At 38.4% G+C, this 23,429-nt stretch overlaps 2 protein-coding genes across 4 annotated transcripts in view; one reads left to right on the top strand and one right to left on the bottom strand.

Annotated features, from left to right (window-relative positions):
• The window catches only part of LOC149555448 (TOM1-like protein 4), a 171,652-nt gene that overhangs the window by 87,177 nt on the left and 61,046 nt on the right, over positions 1-23,429 (bottom strand). For all 3 annotated transcript variants that reach the window (XM_089829510.1, XM_089829508.1, XM_089829509.1), the window contains one exon: positions 14,307-14,385. In XM_089829510.1, coding sequence (XP_089685636.1) covers positions 14,307-14,385 — 79 coding nt within the window. The remainder of the gene's footprint in view (positions 1-14,306; positions 14,386-23,429) is intronic.
• On the top strand, positions 17,614-19,778 carry LOC149555449 (uncharacterized). Its single transcript, XM_089833629.1, has 5 exons — positions 17,614-18,096; positions 18,212-18,364; positions 18,506-18,906; positions 19,049-19,454; positions 19,589-19,778. Exons 1-5 carry the CDS (start codon positions 17,883-17,885, stop codon positions 19,741-19,743), a joined length of 1,329 nt encoding a protein of 442 aa, XP_089689755.1. The 5' UTR covers positions 17,614-17,882; the 3' UTR covers positions 19,744-19,778.

Below are 23,429 nucleotides of genomic sequence, written 5' to 3'. Positions count from 1 at the left end.
AACATGTTTGGCAAGAATTAATATTATCTATGATTTTTTGTTTAAAGTGGCAATAATAGGCTTCCATGTACCATTAACCCAACTTCTCTGTTAATATTGATGCTCTTTTAAATTTCAACAGTTTCTCTAAGTAGTCGGTACTAGTTCCTCAGCTGAGGCAAGCAGTCTTGTGTAATTAACCCAAGGCTAAGAACTTAAATAACTTAAGCATCACAAGCAACCAAGCAGAAGGGATGGCCCTTTTACGGGGACTGAAGATTGCACTCTCCATTGGCACAAAAGTTTTAGAGATTGAAGGGGACTCGAAGTTAATTGTTGACGACATGAGAGGAACCATGATGGATGACTGGAGGATGGAGGAAATCCTTAAAGACATAAGACCACTCCTAACAGGCTTTGATGAGTTTACTCTGCAACACACCTTCAAAGACAAAAGCATTGTTGCTGATGTTATAGCTGCTATGGGGCTGAAGAAGGAGGGCCTTTGCTGTTGGAGACAATGCAATGCCTTACCGGATGCAACAAAATCCTTTACAGGGAAGGAGAAAACGCAACATGTTCCTAATGTAAAGTACTAAATGGTGTACTAGACCTTTATTGGGTGACTTGGGCTATGAATGGCAAGGTGGGGCAATATTCAAATTTGAATTCTTGTCTGAGTTTATCCTATACTCCAAACCCTTGCAAGAATGTAAGAACCCCAAATAGGCTCTACACTGATCACTGTTTGTTTACCTGGGTGTAATAATTGTTTTTGGTTTGTTTTGTCGTCGGTAGAAATTGTGTATCAGCCGATGGGTCCCTTCGGAAAGGAAATTGTGTATCAGCCGACGGGTTCCTTCGGAAAGGTTCTTGTTATGTAGCCGACGGGTCCTTTCGGAAAGGTTTTTGTTATGTAGCGACATGTTGTATGTGGCCGACGGACTCCTTCAGGAATGTTCTTCGAAAAGTATTTATAACCCTTTCGGGAAGCATTGTAATCATGATGTCAGAACATAATGTACTGTTTGGCATATGCGAATAATAATAAGAAGAGTTCTATTGTTCGTGTTCGTGTTCATTGTTTGTGTGCAATTCTTAATTAACCTATGCGGTAAACATTTGGCGCCGTTGCCCAATGGACCTGGTACACAGGCAGGCGGATATGAATTAAATGCCGAATCAGTTGAACAAGAATAAGAATAAGTTGAAGGAAAATGATGACATACGCATTGCGCAAGAAAATTTAATTTTGGCTTAGCAGACAGAGCGTCGAAGAAGATTTCAGAAGATTGCCGACGGAAACAAGAGCACAGAAGGATTGTTGAAGGAGACTCGACAGTGGCTCGTTTTGGTGGAAGAAGCGAGGGAGGAGTTTCTGAACCTGCATACGCCACGGAAAGAGAATCCTAACGGAAGGAGATCGACTTGCACGGCTCGAAGTGCCGAAGGAGCACGAGCGTGGAGTGACTTCTTTGTGCGAGATATACTTCCGGAACGAACAGCTTCAGTTGACGAACCCTCTTCTTCACCAAACAGCGTGGGTGTGCAAAACAATGCGGGTGTTGGAAATAGCGTGGGTGTTGAAAACAGTGTGGGTGTTGCAAACAGCGCGGGTGTTGAAAATAGCGCGGAAGCCAAAAACAGCGCGGGTGTGCGGAACAGCGCGGGAGTGCAAAACAGCGTAGGTACACAACAAAACCCTCAACATACAGTGATAATGGCAGGTCCGAAGGAAAAGTTGCCTAAATTTGATGGTGATGAAGCAGCTGATCCCATTCGACATTCTAAAACATGTGAAACAATCTGGAGGGCAAATGGCATAACAGATACAAATGAATGGATCCGACAATTTCTCGCTGCCTTACGGGGTGTTGCGATTGATTGGTTTACTGATACTGATCCACAAAAGTTAAAGAGTTGGGATAACATTAAGAAGGAGTTCATCGTAGAATTTCAACTTCTGCGTGACGATAATGAAATTGTAGCGGAGATATTCAATACCAAGCAAAAGAAGAATGAAACAGTACGGGTCTTCGCCAGGAGGTTGAAGGACTTAATCAGTAAAATGGAGAATAAGCCGGCAGATGGGCTTCAGAAAAGATGGTTCATTGAAGGCCTTCACCCAAAGCTGCGGAAAAAGATGAAGATCGTGCCACCATCGGCATATACTGAAGCATACAATCGGGCATTGAACCTCGAAAGTGAACAGAAGACAAAGAAGAAGAAGAAGACCAGCTCATCCAATTTAGATGACGATGAGCCTTCAGGAGAAGATAGCAATGACGATGAAGGCAGCAGCAAGAAAGTCTGTTCTCTTCAGAAGGACATGCTTCGGATGATGAAAGAGTTCAAAAACATGAACAAGGAGACTAAGGGCAATGACCTATGGTGTACGAAGTGCAAGAAAGAAGGCCATACGAAGGGATCCTGCCCAAAAGATCAATTTTGTGAGATTTGCCAGATTCTAGGACACTCGGTAAAGGAATTTCCTTTCAACCTGAAATCAAGAACACCATAGAAAATGTTCCTCACGCAAGAGGCATCCCCGTCAGGAGGGAACGGGAACACTAGTACGGAAGGTGCCACATCGGGCGGATACAAAAACAACCGGCACGGTCAAAACAACAACAATAGCAGCAACAACAATACCGGCAACAATAATGGCGGAAGGAGCCGAATTCAATATGATGCCAATGGTCAGCCAATTGTTCAATGCCGCGCATGCAATCTATGGGGTCACTTTGCCCGAGAGTGCACAACGGCCAACACACTGAAGTTGCTATGCCGATGGTGTGGACCTGGCGATCATGACGATGCTAAGTGCTTGAAGTCCGGAGTAAACTTGATTACCATCGGGACGGACGAGGAAGAAGTTTTGGCAATCACTCGGAAGCAAGCAAAGCTATACCCTGATCCGACGGAGGAAAAGAAGAGACTGGAGGAAGCACGGGTAGAGATCCAGAGAGCAATGCAGATAGAAATGGCACACTTGAAGGACACACCTAGTACCTCCATACGGAACTGCGCAGAACAGAACATCGTACGGCAAATATTGCAAGCCGAGATACCCATCAAGATAAATGATTTGTTGCTCACTATGCCTTAGCTCTGATCGGCACTCACAAACATTGTTCCCGCTGCTAAACTACCAAGAGAACATGGAAGGGAGCAGGAGAGTGGAGCAAGTACAGCGGACAAAAAGGGGAAGGAAAGTGGCGCAAGAGCAGAAGATCCGATGCTATTAGCCCTCTCATCCGGACGCCATCCGGCAGTCGTCGAAATGGGAATTCTTGGGACTATATTGACGGAAACAATTGTGGATGGAGGGTCCGGTGTCAATGTGTTGCCTGAAGACACTTGGAAAAAGTTGGGACAGCTGACATTATGGCCGCCTACATTCCAGCTGCTAACAGCCGATCAACATGAAATCAAGCCATTGGGAATACTCACAGCGCAACCAGTGACAATTGGAACACAACCGTTCCTATTGGACTTTGTCGTGATCCCATTGAAGCGGAGAGGATACGATGCCATTCTGGGCCGGGGGTGGCTGATACAAGCCAAGCCGAAGCACGATTGGAAGAAAAATTCATTATCACTTGAAAGCAAAGGGCGGAGGTACTTCATCGATCTACACACTCAAATGGTCGAGGAAGAAGCTCTATTGTCAGATTTCAAAGAAGAAGAGGATGAAAGGAGGCAGAATATGGAACCAGATTAGGAGGGAGTCCTTAGGTTAGAAGGAGGATCGACAGATGACAATCTGGATTCAGTGAACGGTCTTTACCACTGGCAGATAGAGGACTACGAACTCTTTCCAAGTTGTAATATGATAAGGATCGACGAAGGTAAAAAAGAAGGAAATGAATGTTTGAAGAAACACAGAGAAGCCGAAGAAGGAAATGAATGTCCGAAAGAACACAGAGAAGCCGAAGAAGGAAATGAATGTCCAAAGGAACAAAGAGAAGCCGACGGAGGAAATGAATGTCCGAAGGAACATGGAGAAGCCAAAGGAGGAAATGAATGTTCGAAGCAACACAGAGAAGCTGAAGAAGGAAATGCGGGTATGACTGAAGCTGAAAGAAAGAACATACAGTACGAACTCAAAAGGAGGAAAGATTCCACTCTACGACCGTGCAGGAAGAAAGTATTACGTCAAACCACAGATATAGCAAAAAGGTGCCAGCAGCAAGGAAGACACATCATACGGTCCACACAGGAAACAAAGCGGAAGGGTTTAATACAAGTTGCAGCAGTACGGAGTGAATGAGTTATTTACAACCAGAAGGGGCAGCTGACGGAGTCCATGGTACGGAGCTTCGGGAACAAACTGGGCGATATGGAGATGACACAGAACAGGCGTAGCAGGTTTCAACCAGGACAGTTGGCATTGAGGTATGACGGATGGAATGAGATCAACCCAGGCAAGTTTCAAATGAAATGGGTCGGGCCGTATCAGCTTCAGGAAGTGGGTGATAACGAAGCAATAAAACTATGGATGCTAGATGGAAAGGAAGTTGCCGACACAGTGAACAGGTCGAAGTTGAATGTTTGCCATGAAAGAAGTAACGCACCTCCATGGACGAACAACTAAGAGAAGATTGTAAGTACTGTACATATGTAAATATTGTACATAGTTGTTCAAAAAAAAAATTTGAAAATTTGAAAAAAGGCACTGTACGGATTCTTAACCTGCTCACCGTACGGTTTTTGGAGGTTGTGTACGAAATTTATTGGTTCACCGTACGGATTTTATAATAAGAAAGCAGTATACGATTTTTAAATGCTATCGTAGGATTTTTTAGTGGGCAGACACCGTACAGATTTTGAAGACAGTTCTCGTACGGATATTTTCACAGTTGCCGTACGGATTGTGGAGACAGTGTACGAATTTCTAATGATTTAACAGCATATGGATTTCTTGTGAGTGGGCAGCGTACGAATTTCGGGTTCCAACCACCGTACGGTTTTTTGAATTCATCACAGGTTTAATAAAATCTAATTACCGACGGACTTTGGAGGTTCCAGCGCATGAGTTTTAGCAAGCAGTGTACAGATTCTTTCATCAGTTGTAATATGGATTTTAGAGCCAGGTCACTGTATGGATTTTTCAGCATATTCAAAGTACGGATTTTCACAGAATTGAGGATAAGGAAGGATATTGCTACAGTACGGATTTCAATAGAAAAGTTCCCTATGTGCTTCAATATGAATTTGCAAATTTAAAGCTTCCAGTTGCGTATGGATTTTGCAGAAGGGGATGTGTACAGATTGTTGAAGATTGAAAGACTTGGCGTACGGAATTGAAAGATTAAAGTTTTGTTTTAATATTCTCAGAGCTTGGCGTGAGGAAGAGCCTTCCAAAATTTGGTGTCTAGGCGTACGACTTCTGCAGGATATGACATTCGAATTTAGTAACATTTGAGGATATTGCATGAGGAAGGAGTCGATACGGTGGAGGATGTATGGTGTAGTTGTACATTGGTAGCACAGAAGAGTGACAGGAGGTTTTCTAAAAAAAAAAAAAAACGTTGACACATCAGGCATGCTTAGAATGAGTAACGGAGGATACCAAAGGGAAGGGGAAGCATTAGCGATTGCCATAAAGAGTGTAGAATTGACAGAAAATGACAAAAATGGTGTGTTCCGTGCAGTTTTGTGTGGGTTTCAGAGTGCTGATTTGGTTTTGGCAGCACCTGGGGCGCTGCCCCTCGACCCCGCCGGGGGCGTTGCCCCTTGGACCCCCAGTCGTTGCGGATATCAGTCGTGGGAGTCTGACCAGTTGAGAAGACTTGGAGCTGCTACAGGCATGGAGTGTTTGTGTACCAGAGGCACTGAGAGTAGGTGTTGGCCGTGAGGCTGTCTTGGTGGATGCGTAGAGAGCTCGGGAGGAGCTGATCATCCAGTTGGAGGTAGTGCAGTGACACTTGGTTCAGTGTACTCAGAATTGGAAGGCAGAAAGCGGCACAGGTGACTATCAGGGTCAAATGTCAAATTGGCTAAGGTGACAGTGTTGAAGACCAGTTAGTCAGTCAATGTATTTTGGTTGTTGATTTGTCTCAGAGATTGTGTAATAGTCGTCAGGAGATGACTTTTCTTTATGGGGGGGATGATGTCGTTGGTAGAAATTGTGTATTAGCCGACGGGTCCCTTCAGAAAGGAAATTGTGTATCAGCTGACGGGTTCCTTCGGAAAGGTTCTTGTTATGTAGCCGACGGGTCCCTTCGGAAAGGTTTTTGTTATGTAGCGACATGTTGTATGTGGTCGACAGACTCCTTCAGGAATGTTCTTCGGAAAGTATTTATAACCCCTTCGGGAAGCATTGTAATCATGATATCAAAACATAATGTACTGTTTGGCATATGCGAATAATAATAAGAAGAGTTCTGTTGTTTGTGTTCGTGTTCATTGTCTGTGTGCAATTCTTAATTAACCTATGCGGTAAACATGTTTCTAAATGTTTTATGCTGTTTTTGGGTTTTTGAGTTGATGAAAAGAAAATACAAATATTGAAACTAATCTACTTAAAATTATAATTCAAATCTGATTATAATGCTAATCAAATTCATTTATTCAGATGGCTCCTAATGTTTGTACAATACTTATTGCTGGAAGAATACATTAAAAACATCATCATTAATAGTTGGAAAAACCTGATTTTTGTCTCCAATACGCAACCACGCTGCTGATTGCTTCCTCCTTGGGCAGCGCCTATCAAAAACTACAATATTAAATCTCTAATTTTTAATTCACTGTAGCACTGTATTGTTCACAGCACTTTAGCGCACTGTTCACGGCGGCACTGTAGCATGTTACTGTTCACGTGTACTGTAGTGCACTGTTCATGGCACTGTAGCTGCTGTTATAATCCCTTCCAACCTGTAAACAGATTCATCCAATTCTCTCCTACTGAAACATAATATTGACTCCAGAATGAAGCCAACTCACAGGCAAAATTCAAGTGATATTTCACACCCTCAAATTGCATCAACTCTGAAGATACTACGTCCTCCACAGTCTGAATTCTTCTCAAACTTGTAGAAACCCTTGTTGCCACAACTTCAAGAAATTTCACAAGGAAAAGTTTTTAAGCAATTCTCATAACCTCCTCTTAAAGGAAGACAAGGTTTGTTTATAAGGACTCCTCAATTCCAGAATGAGTCTCCACGCTCAATGTGGGATAAAAGATATAATAATAACATAAAAAATGTTATTACATTAAAACTTAGAAAATCCCTTTTAATTTTTCCATAAGCTTGGACCCACAATTAATTGAAACAATGGCCCCTTTTATGATATCATGACCCTCACTTGAGTTATATATTATAACTTAACAATATAGGCTCAAAACCAATAATGGTTATTTTAACTAAATAAACATTAATATCTCCATTATTACTCAACATTTTTGAATGTCGTCTGGACTGGGAGCTAACATGATAGAACTGCATATGACCATACCCCTTTTCTAAAAATAGTAGGGGTCTATCTTTATAACTCCAAAACTGCTAAAAATAGCTTGACCAAGCCAAACTCAAAGCAAAACTCATCATAAACAAACTCTAGCAACCTAGAAGAGTACTCTGCTCTGGTTCTTGGAAGATCTCAACACCAAGGCGACCCTCTATCCAATCCTATTAGCCTACGAGGGTCTCTGATAGGCTAATCACAAGCTAAAGTGATGTCTCTAGCTAGAAGGGGACATCACAAAGAAGCTATGTTATTTCTACCTGACAAATCTATGTTGCCTCATGCCTAATAATGAGGTTTTGTGGTGGCGATCAATGAGAATGAACAATTGAAAAGGTGAAATTTTTGGGGTACAGAATATTTATTTAAAAGTTTCCTTTATAGATTTCTCCAGATTATGTCATTGGATTTTAATTATTTTTCACCATTGTTTGTATAGGAGAAAGGACAATTCACGCAGAAAATCTAGCCTATTTGAGCTGGCTTTGGACGGGTGCAGTAATTATCATTATTACATGCCCTTTTGATCTTTTATTTGGATTAGTGTCTGTCATTCTTGATAAACATGTGAAACAACCCCAACTTTGCAAATTTCTCCTTAGCTGTTGGTTGGTGGCTTTGTAACTAATAGTCTGGTGGATTTCAATATGGGGGAGGGGGGGACCGGGTCCAAGTAAAACCTAATAGATACGACAATTACAATAATAACCCTATTGTTTGGCACATCTGTAAGGAAGGGGAAATTACTCCTTTCATTGAGTTTATGATTGGTTATGATGAGAGCCTCTCACACTAATTCCCCTCCTCTTGGGTGGAGCAGAGGGTTACAATGGGTGGCATTTTGTTTAAAATCAATGAAGAAGTAATTGCACAAGACATGGGTCAGCCTGTTGATGGTCAAAAATGGAAGACAACAAATTGTGTTGTGGATGTGTCTAGCCTTAATCAGTTCTTTTGTGGCAAAGAACAATCAATGAAACTCTGCAGTGGCTTTGAAAGAGAATTTACCAACCACATTGGACCAAGTGTGTATTGTTATCATGACTATTTTACATTGGAGAGAGAGTTTGGGGTTTACTATTACTACAACATGCCCTTCCTTAATCACTTTAAAAATCATGATTTGATCTCTATCCCTTTCTTTCTATTACACTCACTAGAATTTATTATCAAAGATGTCCTTGATTGTAAGATAAGATAAGATAAGATAAGATAATGATATTACTGTCCAACAAAAGACCAAAAAAAGGTCTATGGGACTGAAAGATTACAAAAGTGAGGCAAACACCAACAGGAACACACAAAGGTGTCCAAAAAGAAATGACTAAAACCAAAGCAACAATGACAACAAATAAAGAGAGAGAGAGAGATAGAGAAAATGCTAAGAGAGACTAGGAGTCATTCTTAGGTGAAAAGAAATCAGTCAGTGAATGATATGCATGCCAATGTGTAGAGGCACTATATTGTCTCTGGCCTCTCGCAGAGAAGTGTCATTGGTGTAAATATCCGGAACGGGATCTAACACATCTGGATAGCCCAGTAGATCTAATAGAGCTAGAAGGCTTCTTCACACCACGCAAAGGAGATAATGGTGTAAAAAAAGCAGTAATGAGCTGAGTAGATGAGTGTTCGTGTGGAAGCAATGATTGGATCGTGCTCTCACAAGGGCTCATGATAAGGCTTTACCATTTTCACCTAGCTCTATGTCTACCCCGTGCCATTACTATTCATAAGGCCCCGCCTTCCCTGGCCCCACCTTTGACTTGTCTTATGAACGACTTGGGCCCTAGTAAAAAGAAGTGTATCAGGTGACCCAAAACCCCACGAATTCCATTGATAATTCCCCAGAATTTCAGTATGTTCTGAAGCCCTGCAACAAAAAAAGGAATGATCCACCTACCCAAGTGAAAACTAATGCTACTGGTTATAGATGCATGATACAATTCAAAAGGAGTAGGTTACACGTCATGTCTCCTATAGTATAGTTACCTAGTTCAAATCAGCATATGGGTATAGTTCAATTTGTGAACAATCCTTTGTTTGATATCGATGTTACCCTATCATGTAATTATCCACTATTTGAGGTTGATGTTGGTCTCCATCAAGTAATGATTGAGGTTGATGTTTGTGATCCCATCAGTACACCAAGATGTCAGTTAGTCCTTACAGGTTTTGAGATGGGTCTTACTAAGGAGTTCACAGAGGTCTATACAATAGGAGTGCATATAGTTTCACATTCCATCCTCATGTACAAGATATTTACCAGATGCAAAGTTTGTCTATGCCTGCGTTTGATGTTTGGTATGATAGCTTAGTTGGCACAGAGAAAGGGGGCAAATCTAGACTCCCTATTGAGTTGCTTCCATGTGATGTTCTGGATTTTGCATCACCAACACCGGCACTGAGTTTAGTTCTACAAACTATGTTGATCATACAATTGGTGTTGTATTTATAGGGATTATTTGCTGATGACAAGGACATTACACACATTTTTCTATGGGATCCTAGTGGAGGTTGGGGTTCAATGAGCTACTGGATTGCAATTGCTTGAGGACAAGCAATCTTGGGGAGGGAGGATTGTGATGTTCCCTTTCTAGTGAGCTTCAAAAGCTTGGTTATGTTAGCTAATCATTGCAACCCTCATGATCTAACAACTCGATTTGAGATTGCAGGTGATTGACTTACTATTTATAGTAAGTCGTGAGGCTAGTTTCCACTTTTAATAGTGCATTATGGCAAAGCCTTGGGTTTGGCTATTTCAGTATTCTGATGGAGCCTTGACAATTTCTTTGGGCTAAGAGCATAATGAAAGTTATTTATTAAGTTTTACTTAATTAAATAACTTTATGAATTAAGTCAAGTTGTTATTATAATACTTGGTGCAATTATATTAATAAAAGAACCTCGTTGTGCAACCAAAAAGAAAAATATGTTTTAAGTTAAAATTATAAACATGAAGCCAATAGCCGTTTGATGTGAAGAGGATGCTATTTGAATTAAAATGTTGTAAAAGCAAGCTCTTGAAGAGGAAAATAAATTCTAGAGCATTTGATATTTTGTGTGAGTGGCTTCCAAGAGTTTGAGCTTGTTTCTGAGAGAACAGTGACTTCTTTTGGTGGAATCGCACTTTGAATTGGTGAGTATAGTGGCAATGAATTGTGCTAAATGTGATAACTATCTGCAGATTGATCTGGGGTTTGTAAGAGGGTTTTTTGTGCAAGGAATTGTCTCTATATCATTGCTAAGTATTTGGTATACGGACAGCTCTCAGAACTGGTCTTAATTCTGCCATTAAGAGCCACATTAGGTGTTTGTATGACTGCCATATTAGGGAGCCATTGGTGCTGAGACTGTGTTTCATATTCTGGAAAAATGCAGGAGTCTAGAAGGGCTGTGTTGCATTATTAGGAAGCAGCATTTGGGTCTCTCAGGGCTGCATCCATGTCTCAGAGCTGTTACAACTGTTGGTAGGCCTGCAACATAATTGGTAATTTTGTATTATGATCGTCCCAAATCAATCTGGAGTTCAGCGTTACAAATCTGCTATAGCAGGTTGTAGCATTTGAATTAATAAGTGTGTATCATTGTCCATATTTGCATACAATCGCATTGTCTGCATAATAAGAAGTGTGAGTTTGCAATTTCAATTTTCCATGCATTGTTATAATTCATATTCTGAAAAAAGGAAAATAATTATATATTTCAAATCACAAAAAAATCGTAAACTTTCAAAAATACAAAAAATTCATTCTTCAGCATGGTGTAAGTGAGAGCCAAAAGGGCTCGTTACACATGCTCTTGCACATGAGAATTACAAGGGCCACATTATAATTATGTTTAAAATTCAATCCTTCCTTGTAATAAGATCCCTTTTTATTCTTCAAATCCTTCATCCCAATCAAATTGGACAATTGAAGAAGATAATGTACCTTTCAAGCTCTCTAGTTGAGATAGTAATAACCTATTTAAGGACCAACAATTATTATGCTTCCTTTTGGCTGGTCTTAATGCCAACTCAACCAGGTTTGGCTTCCCTTATTGACTGAAAAGTTGAGGGTTTCTAATAATGTAGAGGCCCTTTTCCCATCATATTTGGGTTGTAACTTGTAGCATGTCAACTTCATCGAGGTTGCATGAGGAGGTGTCCTGAACTCTGAAACCCACATACCCATCCCCAAAAACATCCAAAATGGCAAGATGACAAGGCATGTCCATTTAGTTTTACCATTCCCAACTTTTTGCGAAAATCCTAAAATGTCATCAAGGCATCAAAGAAACTTTCAGAACATTTATGGAATATTTGGATGGCCTCGAGATAAATAACAACATTTGAGACATCCCTCAACCATCTTAAAGGTATACAAGTATCCTAGATGGAAAAAATAAAATTGACTTTTGAAATTAAGAAAGCATAGTATAGGACCCTGCAAGCACTACAACAAATAGGTGTTCGACTGCCTGAAGTCGACTTGGCATACACTGCCTATCACATAGCTCCCCACAATTATTGTGTAGGAATCAGTGTGATTAAAGGTGGGGCTGCATGGCATGAGGGTTGAGTGGGTACATGTCTACTTCGATGAGATTGTAAGGGCACAATGTGACAGAAAGCAGTGAGGCAAGCACTTAATATAATGGAGTGCAAAGATGTGGATTTGTAAAACACAATGTGAATCTCTCTAACACCTCCAGTCTTAGTATCCTTGTATAGAAACTCCTAGATATTGAGCAAGACAATGCCAGAATTAATTATGAAAGAGAAGATGGATGTGGCAGCATGAGGAAACCACTCAACCATGAGCATCTTGGCTGCCAGATACTCAAATAGGAAGAGCAGTGAAGTATACCAGAATTATCATCATTCAAGAAGAAAAAAGACATTAAACATATGAAATAAAAATCCCATATATACATGTATATAATTAGGGATGCCATATGAAATGAGACATTAAAATTTAAAAATATATAAGCATATAGAATATCTGTAAAACAATGGGTATCCATACATATATACTGCCATCACCCAGCAGTCCCCAAGAAATGCCTCCCAAGATTTACCATCCTCAAAACATGTCCTGCTGTCCCCCACCATTCCCATCCTCACAAGTCAAGATGCTATAGAACATAGCAATTTCAAGGAAACCCCATGTCAACCATGAGTATGATAAACTACTACTTACCAGATCAGTTTTAATCAGCACTTCTGGCCAGGGTCCTCAATCCATTAGGGGAAAAAAGTCACAGTTGCATCCCAGTAAATATGCAAACATCCAGCCTTTTTGTCCTTTTCAACAAACTCTGGGATACAATGCTAGCAAAATCTTGTATTTGGCATATTCAGGGTCCTGTGTTCATATCAGAATTTGTGAACTTGGATGGCTGGACCTTGTGCTTTGTTGAGTGGATTACATAAAAAAGATCCCAAAGACTGATAAACCAAGTTGATATGAAATGCTGCCCTTTCCTGAAGTGATTTGACACTTGCAAACTAATTCTTCGTACTGTCAGTGAGATTTAACGGTATAAGCAGTGCAAATAGATGAATGGATAGCATGATTATTGGGACCCTCACTAAGAGAATTTGAGTGATAACCAAACAACTGAGCTTGATAAATGAACATTCCAAATGTTTTAGCGGACAGAAGTGATTATTTTCTAAATTTCTAACAAACATTTTAATATTTATGCTTTATAACATTGTCTGGAAGAAGCATCTCTCTGATCATAGGCTTTCTTAAATTTTTTTCAATGACCAGATCATTAGGCATTTCTGATCTCAGAAAACAAATGACAAAACAGTGAACATGGTGTGAATGTAAAAAATAAATATATTATTGTTGTAAATGAATCAGCTGATGAAAATAGACATAATACTATTTCTCAACTTTCATCTAACCAGGAGAATATATACTTGAATAACATTCCCAACATTAAAGAATGTAGAATTAAAGGATGTATTTGAAAAACCTTCAAGATATCTTTAACAAAATGTTAAGAATGATAGCATCAGTGAGAATCCAAGAAAATATCTTATCAAACCAAGTATGCATCTGCGATTATGTTTCTTTTAATCTGGTTATATACATTCCTGATCATATTGGACCTGTATGCAGGTATCTGATCAAGCAAATACAGATTGGTGTATAATGGTGATCGGTATAATATTTATTATCATGCCCGATAAACTCAGGGCTTAACCAATTTCATTTAAGGATAACATCTGATCCTAATTGGTTCACTAAACTTAATTGAGATCTAGACACCGTGTCTCTTCATTGAGACTCTTCACTGAACAGGTGTGTCTATTCACATTATGCCTATTGTATGTGATATTTACACTGACTGATTTGAAGAGAAAATACATCAAAATCAATAAATATATTCTTCTCATCAAATCAGCAGCAGCAGTAGTATTCTCTTTAACATTGCAATTCAGATCTACTGTGATATTATTCCAAGGACCTGCAGTTATATCCAGAATAATTATTAAAGGTTAGAATCCTGTCCTTCAAATCTGTTACATTCTTCAGTACCAGTATTTGATCATAAGTTTAAATTGCAACCACACAAAATAATTGCATTTTAAAAAGAAAAGTAGAATTAAAGAATGTTCATTTTATTTTTCCTTCAATTTTCAAAATCTTAATAAAAATACAGGATCAAACTCAAATTTACATCCATATTTATTCCTTAATATCTCTAAAAATGACAGTAAAACTAAGTTGGCCATTTTGGTCGTGTCTCAGAAATTTCAAAACAGCATAAAAGCATAGTTCTTTGACGTCTGACAAACATTTATGCACCGTGCTATTAAAATTTTAAATGCACATTTCTTTATAAATATCCATACTCACCACAAGCGCAAGTGTCTGGACCTTTGGGTTCTTGTTCCCAAGGCGTTTCTTAACAGCTTTCAGAACATCCTTTGCTAGTCTGCTCCACCAAAAGCCAAGTCCCAACCAGCATAGATTAGTGATACTATAATTCTCAACTTTTCAGTATGCAGTGGGAATATAAGAAACAAAAATGCATGTTCAGTTGAAGTATCCTAGAAAAAATTAATTATAAAACTATGGAAAAAAGAACATCAAGGAGAAGGACTAAGATTTCAAAATCACTCAATGTATTAGAAAAGGGAACATGCATAATATTTTTTTACGTATATAGATTATATTGTAAAGTAGATGAAGTCAGAAACTTTCCTTACTTCCATAATTAATAAGCAATATCCTGCATGATTAAAATGAACCTTACATTAAGACATACAAATGCTGTATCGTACATTGATGCATTTATAAATAAAATTCCCTTTTGTTCAATCTTTTACACAAACTGCTATTATGAGACAAACCATTCTAGACTATATATCAATAAAATGCTTAATAAGACAATCATAAACACCAGTGGAAGAAGTTCCCAATTTATGTTCTATTTACAGGGCATATTCATGTTTGAATACCACCAACCCTGCCTGCAAACCAAACAATAAACTACACTTGCCTCAAAATCATCTATTTGGGGTAATATTACATGCTATGTTACCAATTTCGTTCCTGCAACCCTCAAAGTCAGGCTTGATTTGGCGTTGAGTCTGGTCCTTGTCAAATTCGGCCCAAAGTCTGTCAGACAGACCCAGGCAGACTTTGGCCAAATTTGGGGAGAGTTTGTTTCCCAGCGGCAGAGCCCAAGCTGACTTTGGGCTCAAAACAACATTTAAATTTTTTTTTTTTAAAGTGTTTTTGCCCTAATTTGGTCTATTTGACCCTCCAACCCTAAAAGAGACCACTAAAAGGCCATAAATGTTGTTTTATATGTCATTTGTCAATTGGACTAAAGTCTTAATATATATGGTGGTGTGTTTTGCTATGTTGCTTTACTATTAGCATTGTGGTGTATGAAATTATTTTCTGCTGCATACATATACACATTTTTTTTTAAAACATATAATTTTGTATGGATGAACCCAAAATGAACTCGAACCCACACCAAAAAGTTTTGAACAAGTTTCAAACCCAAATCTGAACCCGAATTCGAACCGGCAACTAAGACTGCATGCAAAGGAAGAACAGTATGTAAGTTTTAAAACTGGATGTTATGGATCATCTTATAGTGCTCGCTTAAAAGTTAACCACCAATGGTTGTTGGAAAGTCCTGACCCTCAACTGATTTTACTCTGCAGAAGTTACTTTTCTCTTTGTTCGAAGGGATGACATCCTAGTGTTCAAATGTAAGAGATCATGACGACTTTTTATCCCGGCAACAGTTTTGTGGACCTCAGTATAATGAATGATAGAATAAGGCTTCATGCCAGTCATTCCAATGCCTCAAATATAAATCATAAATGCCCTTGCCAAAACCCACCTGAGGCCAATTCACTACTAGACCCCTTATCGAGAGACACAAATCTCACAAATACTCCCAGTTTCAAAAAAAATCCATTTCAAGTTAACACTTCCTGCACTATTGTGTTCATTTGCGAATTGATCCAGACAGGGGATGCCCACCGATTCTCAGAAATGCAAACTTGCTAATTGACCACTATTTTTCCTTCAGAAGAGTTTTGGCTGGTTTTCCAATATTTACTATTTTGCCAAGCAGTGCCAAGCTCAGAATACTAATTGACTCAGTCTTTGGCTTGGTAGGGAAACTCAGAAAAAACTCAGCAATTTTAGAAGAGTGTGATTACATAGATTTTTACAAAAAACTTGATAAACAAGAAAACTCAACCCAAACTTGCCAAACTCACATAGTCTAACAAAAAGAAGCAGTAACCCTCATTTTGGTGTGCTTGGACTGGGAACCAAAAGACTTCTGCGTATTCAACAAATCTTGCAGCATTGGTGCCAAGTATGAGAAAAGTAAACCACATGTCTTGCTAAGTACAAGTATTTCAAGTTTGACCTAATTCACACCCTATCTAGTACCTTACAAAGACCAGTGACAACCTAAAGTTTCAACTGATATTTGACCATAGTTCCAAAAATCGCCATGAAATCGCCGAAATCACGATAAGATTCATGGCTCCCGATTTTTTTGGAATCGGAAATCGCTGGTGGCGATTTTTTCTTGTGAATTGCCTGAATCGCCAAAATCGGCAATTCATAGCAAAAATCGCCAAAATTGCCATTGTGAATCTCTAGAAATCGGCCGCGGCAGCAAGAATAGAAAGTTCAATTTTTTTAAAAAAACCCATGTTTTATTTGCTTTCTAAGTTGACTTTCCTCTTTGTTATAACCCTAAAGAGCCTTCTATTTGCTTAGTATGAGTAGAAGAGAGGAAGAGTGAGAGAGAAGAAGAGAAAAGAGAATCCATAGGTTTCCAACCGGCAAGAAGGAAGAGCACCAAAGAGATCAGAAGTCCATTTGGGGAGGCCATAAATTGCATTGGGAGCATTAAGGAGTCAATATCAACACTCCTCAACTCATTTGCAAGAGGTAAGTGTTGGTTTTTTTTTTGCATGTTAGTGTAGTATGCATTTTTTGTTAAATTTTTTTAGTGTTCATTTGCAAATCTTGAATGTTTTTTATTTTTACTAAATTGCAAACTAGGGTTTGTTGTTTTGTAGTTTTTGTTTATTAGTTGCAAATTTTGATTTTTTACATGAATTTTTTTATTGCAGCAGCCCTTTGCTTTCATTTTCCAATTTCCACAATGGGTAAAAAAGATGAATGCTGGAAATATAATGAAGAGTTTCCTGGGAGAACCAAATATCAAACAAAATGTATATTTTCCAAAGAAAAAATAAATTCGGGAGGTATCTATAGATTGAAATACCACATTGCTGGCATACCTGGCCATGATGTCACAGTTTGCACTCAACAAACCGCTGAGGCAAAACGCTCTTGTTTAGTGGCATTAGAAAAAATTGAACAAGACAAGTTGACTAAGAAAATGCAACTTGAAGGGTTAAGAGGTATTGGCTCCTGTGCTCCCACATCCGCAACCGCATCTACATCTGCAAGTGCATCTGCATCAGCTTCCACATCCGTAGGTTGTGTTGGAGAGGGTTCTTCTAGGCCTCCTTTTCATCCTAGTGTTAGTGCTCATGTGAGTGTTAGTGGTAGTCGGTCTCATACTGAGACAGTCCAACACCAACCTATTGCGGCCTAGAGTGTGGAAAAGCAGAATGGATAGTTACTTTGTGCCCCGCACTACTCCTGGCTCCCAACCCACGCTTGAGGGCATGGGTTTGAACAAGGAGATTCATAATGCTGCCAGAAAAGAGATTTGCAAATTCTGGTACTTTTGCAACATTCCATTTATTGCAGCCAGGTAATTGATTCTTTTTTCTTTGTTATCTTCAAAGTTAAAGTTAAAAGTAAAAGTAAAACTTTAATTATATCTACTTGTTTTATGATTTTAGTTTTTGACATCTAAATTTCTAATCAATATCATTATCTATTTGTGACAGGACTCCTTATTGGCAGAACATGATAGATGCAGTTACCATTTGTGGTCCAGGGTTTAAAGCCCCAACTGAGGCTGAGTTGAGTGGATACCTCCTGGAGGAAATGGTTGAGGATATGAGGCATGAGCTTGAGAACAACCGAAAGGAGTGGATCGAAAAGGGTTGCACCATCATGACTGATGGTTGGACAAATAGGAGGGGAAGAACACTCCTCAATTTTCTTGTATCCTGTGGAGGTGATTGATCATTCTACTTTCCTACATACATAATTTTGAATCGTGATTGACTATTTCAAATTTTGATTTGTTGATTGCTAATAGTAATTATAATTCGTTGTTTTGTTACTTGTAGGATATACCATGTTCCTCAAATCCATTGATGCTTCTGCTCATGTAAAAAACGCCACATACTTATGTGAGGTTATTGAGGAAGTTATAGCAGAGGTGGGGGAACAACATGTGGTGCAAGTGGTGACGGATAATGCAGCAAGTTATGTTGCTGCAGGTAAACTTTTAACTTTTTAAGTTTTGAAAATAAATTTATTTGAATTTTGAACTTTTTCTAATTCTAACTTAGAATTTCTAAGTTTCCTAAGTTCTAACATGTTTGAGATTTGAATTTCTAATTATCTTAAAATTGTTGTAGGCAAACTTTTGATGGAGAGGCACCCCAGCATATTTTGGTCCCCTTGTGCAGCACACTGCCTTGACCTCATGTTGGAGGAAATTGGCAAACTTGAGTGGGTCAAGTCATGTGTGGAAAGGGCAAAAAACATATGCAAGTTTATTTATAATCATTCATTTGTCCTTAGCACAATGAGGAAGTACACAGGAGACAAAGAGTTAGCTCGTCCAGGGATCACGAGGTTTGCCTCGAATTTCATCACCTTGCAGTCCTTGTTGACATCAAAGGATGATTTGAGGAGCATGTTTGTTGGGCGGGAGTGGATTTCATCTTCCTATGCTACGACCACTGCAGGGATAGATGTGGTGGATTGCATATTTGATGATGATGGTTTTTGGAAACCTGCTAGAGAAATCCTTAAGGTAATTTTATTGCAATTTAACGTTTAATATTTTACAGTTTACTATGCTAATTGTTTAATGATTTAGTTTTACCTTAAGTTATATTATTGAATTATTCTATGTTTAAGTTTTGACTCAAATTTTTGTTTTACTTTAAATGTAGGCCACTGAGCCTCTTGTATCTCTCCTACGAACTGCTGATGGGGAGAAGCCCTCTATGGGCTACATATATGAGGGCATGGATAGGGCCAAGGAGGCCATTAGAGCTCAGTATGCAGGAGTGCAGGAGAAGTATGCCCCTATTTGGGACATCATTGATAGGAGATGGCAGAATCAGCTCCACAGACCCATCCATGCAGCAGCTTACTTTTTGAATTCGGCATTTCGTTTCCGTCCTGACTTCAAGGCGAATGAGGAGGTTCTCACCGGATTATATACAGTGATCCAGAGGTTGAGTACTGATGAGGATAGCAGTGCTGCAATTATTGAGCTTGATAAGTTCAATAATAAAGAAGGGCCACTTTTCTCTAGCAGGGTAGCCATAGATGCTCGGGAAACAATACAGCCAGGTAAAAATTAAACAATATATTCAATGTTCATGAATCTAGATTCTAAACTTAAAGTTGATTATGTAATTTTAGAGTTAACTTGTAATTTGTAATTTGTAAATGAGACTAATTATTTTTATTTTCCCTTATTTCAGATAGATGGTGGCAAATGTTTGGGGCCACAACCCCAAAACTTCAAAAAATTGCCATTCGTATTCTGAGTCAGCCAAGCAACGCTTCTGGATGTGAGCGCAGTTGGTCCATGTTCGAGCACATCCACTCGAAGAGGAGAAACAAGTTGACAGTGTAGAGGTTGAATGATCTTGTCTTCGTTCATTACAACCTCTGTCTTAGGATCAGACAGATTTTGGGCACTGACTCCTCTCCAATCATTCTGGAGGAGATTGATCCAGAATCAGAGTGGCTCACAGAGGTTGTAGATCCAGTCTTCACTGAGGAAGACCGTGCGTGGATTGACCAGGTGGATATAGAGGCTGAGGCAGCTAGAGCACGTTCTTCAGGCATTGGTAGACGCACACGTGCACGCACAGACACAGGCTCTAGCGACATTCGTGAGCCCATCTTATATGCGGGAGATATGGCTTGACAGTCCTCTAGGACCTACATTAGACGCCTTGCTACTAGGCAGACTGGATACTCAGAGGCTGAGGCTGAGGCTGTAGCCGAGCTTGAGGATGATGTTGAGGATGATGATGACTATGAGCCTGAGGCTTGAGCTGGAGCCTTGTTTTTATATTTTGTTTACAGATATTGATACTGAATCATTGATAGACATATGTTTCAAACTTTCATGGATCTTCATCTTAGATTCTTACATAAATTTATGATTTGATGTCTTATGGATCATCTTACATACATTCTATGATTTAAATCATTATGATCATTTGATTTCTATTTACTTCAGCTAGCCTACAATTTACATTTTAGATAACATAGTTACGTATGTGATGGATTTTATGTTCCATGTTTATGTATGTTAAGTTTTAACTTCTATTTAATGATGTTATAGTGTGCTTAAGTTATATTCAATAAAGGGTGCATGAAATAAGTTTTAAATTGTTAAAATCTTTAAATTTAAAGGGTTTTTTCAAATTTGCCGATTCATCGCCGATTCATTGCCGATTCACGATTCGATTCGGCCTTGCCGATTCCGATTCACGTTTCTTTGTATTTGACCAATAGAAAGTGAGTCAATATATTTTCTAACCTAGCTAGCCAATAATACAAATCCAGTAACCTAGAAACTCTTGACAAGAATGCATTATAGGAACTTTTTAGACAAACATAAGTATATTTGTAAGGATAAGTTTTATTTGATACAACCAAAAATGATTGCTCCAAAAGATGCACACAACAGCAGTGTAAGAGCAATACATATATATATATATATCATGATTTAAATTCATATCTAGTGAAAAATAACACAAAGTCATCTTGGGAAAAAATCAGCAGACCAAAAGTATAATATTTTTTCCAAAATATCCCAAGAAAATGGGGAAAATCAGATTATCAAAAATGTTAGGAGAGAGAGAGAGAGAGAGAGAGAGAGAGAGAGAGAGAGAGAGAGAGCTACTATTTTTCATTTAAAGGTATTTTAATAGTATAGAAACATAGTGAGAACTGAGAACATAGAAATGAGACCAAGAACCTAGGGTTGCAGCATCTAGCATGGTTGAGGGGAAATGCCTCTCATGGGGTGTTAGGGGTCCTTATTTTACAGCTCCTTATAACTAAATTTTCAAGTACCATATGTATTGTGCCACACCTATGCTGCCATCCACATTTTTAGGCCCCATGGTCCCTCCATCCCCAAAATCTATCCCCCTATCCCCTATTTCCATAATATGAAACTCCATGGAAGAATGTATAAAATCATATGTACTTAATATTAAAAAGTGCTAAAAAATAAAGCATAAGTTGTTTTCAAATATATTCCAAGGATTGGCATAAAAGACAACCCATAAATCCATGAAAACATTAAAACCCAAAAACTCTATAAATTACAAACACAAACTAAAAAAGAAAAGAAAATGTAACATAAGAACTAAAACAGTGGTACACAATAGATGAAATTTTTTTGTTGTTGTTGATTATTCCTGTCTTTAATGTCAAATGGAGGCCTAAGGTGGAAAACCTATGCAAATACATTACATGCTGAAAGAGCAACCAATCACATAAAAATATAAATGAGTTTTGTCTGCACCCACAAAGATCTGCATGAGCATGCCAGCAGAACTAGATGCACTAGCAATCTAGTTCAAGTTCTAGTTGCTTTATGCAAGACCATTCGTGCATCGAAGGAAAACAATTTGATTAAGTCCAAGAACAATGTCATGTCCCCATTTTGGAGGCAATTTGATTTAATTAGTTTAATTAATTAAGTCCAAAATAATGAATATTTTATGAGGATGACTAATTAATTATTTTAATTAAATAAATAAGTGGTGGTATTAAGTTAATTATTTATAAAGTTATCAAATAAATAAATATTAAAAGGTAACTTTATATTTAATTAATTTAATAAAGTGACTTGAATTATAAAATATTTTATAAAGTCACTTAATAGATAAAATAAAATAATGTTCTAGAAGTTTCTGGAGAAAGTGGAGAAAAAAGAATAAATAGGCACCCCGGGCTTCATTCTGATCATCCAGTTGTTTATTTCTCTCTTGACATCAAATTGTGATTCAGTCACATAGTCTATTGTGGAGCCAAGTGGTTTCAGATAGTCAGTTGATCTTTGGGAACGAAAACTCCCTTAGATTAGCATAACTGAGGAAGTGAAATATCTTCTGAAGAGTTGCACATTTGGAGGTGATACTTCAGTCACTTCAGCTAGGGCATCATTGGGCCTAAGGCCATTTTCAGCATTTCAACATTTCAGGAGGCAATTTTAGCAGGGCCGAAATTATTGGAGGTCATTTCTAGCAGGTCTGAAATTATAGGAAGCCATTTTAAAGCAGAACCGAAAAAGCAGGCCGAAAAAGCAGTCCGAAAAAACAGGCTGAAAAAGCAGAACCGAAAAAGAAGGCCTAAAAGCAGTCCGAAAAAGCAACTCCAAAAAAAGCAATCCAAAAAAGCAATTAGAAAAAGCAAACGAAAAAAGCAGATCGGGAAAAAAAGCAAGCAGAAGGGGCAGCATTGAAGAAAAATATTACAGCCATCCACAATCAGGTTCTTCACTTCTCATTTGGCATATTTTCTGAGAAATGTAGGTTTTCAGCTGAGTACAAAATATAGCTTCAGCACTTCACTATTTCACCTTGTACTTGTCTTTGTTTGCCATTTGGCATTATTGGTATCAAAGGAAGGCTAGGATTTTGCAATTGAGAGAGCGTTGTAATTTTTAGACTATCTATATTGCAACCCTAGAGTTGATGATCAGCTTATTAGTTTGCATTCCAATTGTTTGACAAAATATCAATTGGCTGTAAGTTCTCTTTTTGGCATAAATAATATTATAATTTTGCATACTAAGTGTTTATATTAATGACACTTGGTTGTAAGTGCATTAATGCCATCTTAGGTTGCACCCAAAGTATTTGTCATAATCACTAGTTGCTGTAGCTACATATTGCAAGTAGTTAAGTTTCATATTTGTATTGAATATTGTCAAAATTAGTTGCACATTCATGTTAGGTCATTGTTTAGACAATCTAGAGTTTTTTTTGTAAGCATTCTCTTTGATGCAAATCAAAACAAGAGTCATTGCAGCAATTTGAAAAGTTATATCAGTCATATGACCCCTTGCTTGCAAAATGTTTGATGAAATGTCAAACAACTGAAGTATAAAGATTTTTGGTATTTGAAGAAGTTATAACTTGTTGGGGTTATTACAGTGGTATCAGAGCCATTGACCTGCCATCTTGTTGGGTAGATTGGACATTGAATCAGTTAGTTAATCATGTTTACTTCAAGTACCCAGAAGCAGTGGGACAAGGATATGAAGAAGCTTAAACAAAATTTGAAAAGGTT

The sequence above is a fragment of the Cupressus sempervirens genome, chromosome 5 (assembly GCF_028749045.1).
Source record: "Cupressus sempervirens isolate cs-2001-9-10 chromosome 5, ASM2874904v1, whole genome shotgun sequence".
NCBI lineage: Eukaryota > Viridiplantae > Streptophyta > Pinopsida > Cupressales > Cupressaceae > Cupressus > Cupressus sempervirens.
Note: the sequence above shows the minus strand (reverse complement) of the source record. Positions and strands in the feature narration are given on the sequence as shown.

Coding starts and splice junctions, on each gene's coding strand:
- LOC149555449 (XM_089833629.1), top strand. CDS start 17,883: ATGATAGATGCAGTTACCATTTGTGGTCCAGGGTTTAAAGCCCCAACT. Junction 18,365..18,505: donor AGCAAGTTATGTTGCTGCAG/GTAAACTTTTAA, acceptor AAATTGTTGTAG/GCAAACTTTTGATGGAGAGG. Junction 18,907..19,048: donor CTGCTAGAGAAATCCTTAAG/GTAATTTTATTG, acceptor CTTTAAATGTAG/GCCACTGAGCCTCTTGTATC.